At 35.4% G+C, this 7,795-nt stretch overlaps 1 protein-coding gene and 1 long non-coding RNA gene across 2 annotated transcripts; both read left to right on the top strand.

The window, feature by feature from the left end:
* Positions 1-663: 663 nt before the first annotated feature.
* Positions 664-4,826, top strand: LOC7485848 (gibberellin 2-beta-dioxygenase 2). The gene is made up of 3 exons (XM_024610166.2): positions 664-1,224; positions 3,174-3,540; positions 4,311-4,826. Exons 1-3 carry the CDS (start codon positions 686-688, stop codon positions 4,569-4,571), a joined length of 1,167 nt encoding a protein of 388 aa, XP_024465934.2. The 5' UTR covers positions 664-685; the 3' UTR covers positions 4,572-4,826.
* Positions 4,827-6,572: 1,746 nt separating this feature from the next.
* On the top strand, positions 6,573-7,503 carry LOC127905903 (uncharacterized). The gene is made up of 3 exons (XR_008060434.1): positions 6,573-6,837; positions 6,903-6,939; positions 7,097-7,503. It is a non-coding gene; the product is annotated as an uncharacterized LOC127905903 (long non-coding RNA).
* The last annotated feature ends 292 nt before the right edge of the window (positions 7,504-7,795 follow it).

Genomic DNA, 7,795 nt, shown 5'->3' on the forward strand with positions numbered 1-7,795 from the left:
TGCACTCACCGCGGCTCAGGCATGTACTAGGCACGTGATAATCACTTATTAATTTAAATAATATTTTATATATATATTAGAATACTCAATTACATCGGACCTCCATGAAAATAGTACCATTACATCCTAAGCTAAAAAAATATTGTTTTTTTAGGGGTATTTAAGTAAGTTAATAATTACACTACAAGAAAGGTAAAAAATCCCTCTAATCCCTTTATTTTCTTTAGTGACTAATTTGATGAAAAATATCTCTCTACCCCCTGATACTAAGCTAAGTAAGTTTTAAAAAATAATTTCATTAAAGCATTGGAATGACAAACGAGGGAGAAGGGGAGGTGGCCGGGTGTATTTAAAACAAAAGAGTATCTGATGTCCAATAATAATAAATAAAAAGGTGATACAAAATTAAAGATAAATCCAGTCAATAAAAAGAGTTTTGAAAAGTTCATCCAAGAAACATAAAAAAAGAGTCAAGAAATCAATGAAGGAAGTCAACCTTTCTTACATTAAACAGGATTTTGCTAGTTGTACTTCACCCACCCAAAAAGTCTTAGATTCTTGAATCCCGAGAAAATTAAAGAAACAAATTATTAATAAAATAACAAAAAAATAAATGATTTTATTAATTCCCCATCCTCCTTCTATGATTCTCTCTCTCCTATATATCTATAGCAACTTAGCAAGCATGAGCAGGCACCTCACCGTTTCTCACCTCCTTCTTTCCAGTCTCTCCATCTCTCAAAATATTCCTCTGTCACCTCTTCTCTTCTATATCTTCCAAGTGCTCCTCTTCCTTGTTTTAGTTTCCTTTATCTTGTGTCTCCGAAGATATATAATTATAGACATGGTAGTGGCATCCCCAACTCAAATTCACGGGGAAAAACTCCTGGCCATTGAGCTTCCTGTAATAGATCTCTCAGGCGAGAGATCAATGGTGTCCAGTCTCATTGTCAAAGCCTGTGAAGAATATGGTTTTTTCAAGGTAAAAAACCATGGCGTTCCTCATGACATCATTGCCAAAATGGAAAACGAAAGTTTCAACTTCTTTGCCAAAACATTCGATGAAAAGCAAAAGGCTGGGCTTGATAATTCCTTTGGTTATGGCTGCAAAAACATTGGCTTTAATGGTGATACAGGAGAGGTTGAATATCTACTTTGTAATACCAATCCTCTCTCCATTGCTGAAAGATCCAAAACCATCTCCAATGACCCTACAGAATTCAGGCAAGTGCTTACATCCTTTATATTGCTTTGAGCTTTTCATTTATTGTATTTGAAAATTTAACACTATCCCCATTTATTTATCTAGAGTTTATTTTCTCCTTTTTTCTTTCTTGAAATTACGTTTGCAATGTTAGTTACTTTCATGCATGTATTTGCTCGAGAGTCACCAACCTCTTGATGAAAGTGCAAGAGAGGTTTTTTTTTTTTTTTTTGAGTGCTGCCTTGAGAACCCGAGGTAAAACATGTTTCAGCGAAGCTATTGGTAAAAGATTGGTGAATAAAGTTAACAACAAAATGATGCAAAGCCTATAAACTGAGAAGCCCACTACTATTACCAGCAAAGTACTAGCATTTTTTTTAAATCCAAATTAGATTTATTTTCGAATTTTGAAAATGAAGCTACCATGCAAGTTGCTAATTCAATGTCCCGAGCACTTCTATATATATGTAAACATAGTGCTGGCTGGGAACTTTCTTGGAATTGAACTGTATCTTTTAAACCTCTTGTATTCAAGTGCACCTGACATTCCTAAAAATGCAAAAATCTTCTCTGATTTGCTGGTAGAATCTTCCTTAATGAATTTCAGGGTGAAACAAGTTGCTTTTTTTTTAATATTTTATGTGAGCAGAATACTCGTACATGTTATCATAGGAATTTCTTTAATCATCCTTGGTAATGTGTGGTATGAAAGGAACATGAAAATGAAGAGAACTAGGTTTCCATAAGGAGAACGCTAGCTATGAAATTATGTACAAGCTAGCGTGACTATTAGCAATCATCGCTCAGTAATAATTCACGTCTAATTTTCAGTAATTAAGCAAATTTATGAAATTAGTAAGTTACAGCAACACTAAGTATAATCAAGATCATTGTATAAATCATACAAAAAATTAAGAATATTACAAAACACTCCATTTATCTTAAAATAATAACGAAATTTTAGATATAAAATCTGTAGTGTTTACAATTTTTCTTACAAAAATGTAAGAGGCAGGTTTCGTAAAATCTTTAAAGTTTTGAACTTTACCTGCAATTCCAATATAATATTATAAAGAGTTATTGTAATTTATCATTAACAAGATCATGCATGTAAGAAGAGCGATCGATTTCAATTCCATCTTTCTTGAAATTTTTTTAAAAAGGGACCAACACTCGTGATTTTTATGAAATTCAATTTAAAACACCAAATCACACGGGAATATGGAATTATATTTCCTCCTGGAAGGTGGGAAACATGTCAGAACTTCTTTCACTTGAGAGTCGAAACATTCTCCATTACTGTTTGGAAGACTTTTTTTTTTCCTTCCAAACAAGAGAAGTTTTATGTATTCAGATACTAAGGTGGATTCACTTGTTAATGTCTTCTTAAGTTGAATGGCCGGTAATCTAAAAAAAAAGAGGTAAAGAAGAAAGTGATGGTGGTTGGTTTAAAAATCATTTAGTTTTTTTTTTATATATATAAACCAATCAAAAGTTTCTTTTTACTAAAAAGAACAAACAAATATTGCCTCCAACGTCTATGTTCATCTATCTTGAATGTCGTCAGCATGCACATGTAAAATTTACCTAGTGGCAACACACATGATTAAGTGTTTCTTTTTCTAGATCACAATCCAAAACATTTGAAAAGAAAATGAAGATAAGGTACTTATTTGCATGAAAAAAATATGGAGAATCAAAATGCACAAGTCAGGGAGATTGTGAAATCTGGGGGAAGGGCTTCGGTGACTTCTTTTCGCCAAATAATGCAATACTGGAATTTATGAATATTAGAGAAACTGGGAAAAGCAAAGGGGAAGCAGGTCTAGTGTACTTTTCTAGACGGGTGACTGGTGGCTTCGTCTTTTTTCTTTTTTATTTTTAATCCCTCCTAGCCTGTTGTTATATTCACCGACGTCGATAAGGCGTGATTTTTGTGATCTCTCTCTCTTCTATTTCTGTGATACAGCTCTGCAATGAGCGGCTACATAGAAGCAGTTAGGGAGCTGGCATGTGAGTTATTAGATCTGATGGCAGAGGGATTGTGGGTCCCAGATAGATCAGTGTTCAGTCGACTAATCAGAGATGATGACAGTGACTCAATCATCAGGTTAAATCACTACCCTGCCATGCCTATACTCTGCAAGGATAAGGACTCCTCATCACCTTGTAACCACAACAAGGTAGGATTTGGAGAGCATTCTGACCCTCAGATCTTGACCATCTTAAGATCCAACGACGTGGGTGGCCTTCAGATTTCCCTGAATGATGGTGCCTGGGTTCCAGTAACACCTGACCCCACTGCCTTCTGTGTTAATGTGGGTGACTTGTTACAGGTTGGTCTACTGTTTTTCTCCTTCTCCTTCTCTCTCTTATCTTGTAGTTGATCTGGATTTGATGGAAGCTACTGCTACTATAGCTGAGCTAGCTAGCTAGCCAGTAACCAGGAGGCTTCGGATTTGGTTTCTTGATGCCAATGGGGCCCAAATCAACATCAGTTGGGAATGAGTAATTGAATCACTAAGTGCCCGTTTAGAGTACGGTATCCCTTGCTTTTTAGTATTTTTAAAAGAATAGTTTTTGTTGAAAATAATTAAAATATTTTTTATTAATATTAATGCATTAAAATAATAAAAGATTTTTTTAAAAAATAATCTAATATTTTTTTTATATAATTTCAACAAATAAACACCAGCTAGATTCAGAAATATTGGAACTGAAAAGTACCTGGCCGTTGGTTGGTCCTTTTATGATGTGTTTAGAAGCTGACTTGAGATTACCGAGGAAATAATTCTGTACCCTGACTTCACCATTTCCAAGACATTTTCTGTGGAGTATCGTTTTTCTTGGGTCTCTTTGTTGTGAAAATGAAATTGATATTTTTTTTTTAATTGACAATGACAGATATGTTTCTAAGGTCTTTACAATACCGGTTTTCTTGTGGAAGGTTTTTTCTTGAAATTTTCATTTCAAGAACTAAATGCTTGTTATCGTCAAAATCATTAGCTAGTTCTCATTTACTTTGACATGACCCTTTGCTCAGTCCAATTTGCCTTTTATTCAAGCATGGAAATCTAATTCTAATTTCTCTCTCAAAATTTTGTAGGCAATGACAAATGGGAGATTTGTAAGTGTGAGGCACAAAGCCCTAACCAACTCATACAAGTCTAGAATGTCAATGGCCTATTTTGCTGCACCCCCACTTAATGCAAGGATCGCTGTTCCACCAGAAATGGTTACACCCATCAAGCCTGCCTTATACAGGCCTTTCTCCTGGGCTGAATTCAAGAAAGCTGCTTTTGCTCTGCGACTTGGAGATAGCCGCCTTGGTCTATTCATGCTGGAAGTAGATGACCAAGTTGCTTGATGAGTTTTTGATAGTTTAGTATTATGGAATATAAATGTTTAAATATCTAAGTCTAGCGTCTTTCTGTACCCCTGAAGGGGAATTTTGCCGTTGGATATCCTTGCCATTGCTACTGTTTATCCAGCGAGAGACTAGTAGCTTGGGGGGCTAGGGGGGGCGAGAGTAAATGGTATGTGACACTGTAGTTTAGCCGTTAGTGTAAAATTTTCCCTTTTGAATAATATTTAGTGGCCAGTGGGGTGGTGGTTAGCTCTATCATGGATTCTTTTGAAGTGTTAAGAAAAACAAGAATAGAGAAAGCCTTGATAGGATAAGATGTTAAATGAAGCCAATCAAGACAATATAAATTTGAATCTGGAAAATCGATCTTTTGTAAACAGTAACTAGAATCAAGGAGGGTGTAGAAATGTTGAGTCTTTGTGCATTGTATTTGTCTAGCGCGCACGAGTTACTGATACCAAACTACTTCAAGAAGAAGTGTATCAGTAAAAGGTCAAGGACAATGCTAGGCTGGAACTATCAATTTATTTATTAAAAGGAAAGATTAAGATTAATCATATATGAGGAACAGAAGCTTATACATAATGTCAGAGTTCAAAGAAATTTAAGAACAAAACCATCCACATCATTACAAGTAGGTTAGAGGCTCTAACAAGACAGAACCATCTAATTCAAATCAGTCATGCACTCCAATGAGCAATCAGAACTTCAGAATCCTTGGTCTGTTATCATTTTACCTAAAGTCAGCCTCGAAAATGTTGATTTAGGGCTGCAAATGTTCTTTTCTGTTATTGTTTTACCAGGTATATAGCTCCCGAGTCAGGAAATACCTACTCAGGCACGAATTTGAGATCTTGCAGCAAGGCAAGAACACTTCTACTGACCAGTTCTGCTTAGTGCACAAACACAAATCTCCAGGATCTCATAATCCTCGTCCCATAAAAACAAGGATGCCTTCTCTGGGCTCTCTAAAATCATCTTTGAATGTTAGGAAACCAGAGACTGTCCATGTCTGACAAAGCCTGGGTTGTTCGCCTATAAACCTTCCACTGTCCGTGTTATAGGTGTCGCACTCGACATCGCGACGGCCTTAAAAATTATTAAATCTTTGAAAAGAACGGATTTCTAGCATCATGTTCTTTAATGATGAATGATCTTGTTTAAGGAGTTGCCACCTAATATTATGATCACTAGGAACCCTAACTGGTCAACAGAGATTCTACGGTACGAGACTGGTTACGTAAAAGGAAAGATATTATCACCCCTTAAACGTCATGCCTAAGGCAGGCTGCATTGCTGATATTTGTTATTGATTGCTAATATTTTTGTTGGTTTATAACATGATATTTTGCGTGTAATATTCCTGACTCTGGCGCCAGTGAATATTCAATTACGGATATTTCCAACTCTAGTATTGGTAAATATTACGTAGGTATCAAAATGAATAAATTTAAATCATTATTTCTTTTTATTTCTGACTCTGATGTCAGTGAATAAACAAATGAAAATAAATTTATTTTTATGCATACACATTATTTTTATTTTTAGGTGGTTAAATAAAAGCAAAAATAAAATAAAATAAAATAAAATAAATTTTCATTAGTATTTTTATTCCTGACTCTGGCGTCAGTGAATAAACCAATAAATTTATTTTATTTTTATGTTATTTTTTTTCGCATGCACATTCTTTATTTTTCTAGCTAAATAAAATAAAATACAATGAATAAAAATAATATAAATTTAAACCGATATTTTTATTCCTGATTATGGCGTCAGTGAATAAAATCAATAAATTTATATTATTTTTATTCATGCATACCCATTTTTATTTTTTTACTTTTTTCTTTTTATTTTTTTTATTTTATTGTTTTTTTGGGGGCTGGGCTGGGCTAAACCCAGCCCAGCATATATATTGGTGGCTGGGCTCAGCTCAGCCCCACAGGGGCTGGGCTAGGCCCAACCAGCCCGGCCCGGTCACTGGCCCAAGCCAGTGACCGGCTGGGCAAACGGCTGATGCACGCGTGCAGCACTTTCACGCGTGCATCAACAGTGCGAAGGTAATTAAATTACCTTCGCACTGTTCAAATGCAATTTGAACACAACACTATAAAAGGGGAAGTGGGCGTACCTGCTTCTGGAGATGATGAAGAAATCTGCAACGCCGATGTAGCTACTGTCGTTCGATTGCTTTCTTCTCTTTCCCTGTTGTGGCCACCGTCTTCCTTTCTTTTGATTTCTCGGTTCTTGGGATGAAGAAGCTGAGAAGGTAATGGGTATGTCTGTTTCTTTGAGTTTTTTTTTTTTACTGATTTCGGGTTGCTTTTACTGCAGGGACTACGACAATAGCAAAGCTAATTCTCGCTTTTATGTAAGCTGCTCTCTTGTTCTCTCCTTCTTTCTACGTATTGCTTTTTTTTTATTTATGCTCTGTTTTTTTCTGTGGTTTGCTCTGTTTTTGTCTCTGTTCTTGGGTTGATTTTCTCCGTTCTTGTTCTGTATTTTTTTGGGTTGATTTGTTTCCTCAGGAACGAAGACAATGGTTGTTCCTCTGCTTTTCTCTCCTCCTCCTTGTGTTCTGGGTTTTCATCTCCCTTTTATAGACTCCCCAGCTGATTGCCTCTAACCAGTCCTGCCTTTGCAGGACTGTTATCTTCCACGAACGAGATCGTGGGCGAGAGACGTGGTCCTCTATTGGATCGAATCCGTTGCAGATTTTCAGCCTGTTGAATCGGGATGGAGAAGACGAACACGGCTGTTCCACCAGCAACGGCGACGTTTCAAGCAGCAATGGACATCTTCATTTTGACCCCTGAACTTTGGAAATTCGGCAATTGGACCTCTAAGCAATTAAAAATTCCTTTTAATTTTGCCCCTTTGGATTAATTTCAATTAAATCCCTAAATTATAACAATGTTTACAAAACAGTCCTTAATTTCCGGATTGTTCTATTTGGTCCTTACCTTATTCTTTTAATTGTGCCTTTTTGGATTAATTTCAATTAAATCCCTAAATTATAAAACTGTTTACAAAACAGTCCTTAATTTCTGGATTGTTTAATTTGACCCTTAATTAAATCTTTAACTTTTAATTTTTTCAAAATTGATCAATTAACTCTCAAATTTTATAATTACATCCTCAAATTTTAAATTTTATGTTGTCTTAACTCCATTTTCATTGTCAACTATATTTAATTTTTATTATTTTGTTTAAAAATTGGGTTATGA

The sequence above is a fragment of the Populus trichocarpa genome, chromosome 10 (genome assembly GCF_000002775.5).
Source record: "Populus trichocarpa isolate Nisqually-1 chromosome 10, P.trichocarpa_v4.1, whole genome shotgun sequence".
Lineage (NCBI taxonomy): Eukaryota > Viridiplantae > Streptophyta > Magnoliopsida > Malpighiales > Salicaceae > Populus > Populus trichocarpa.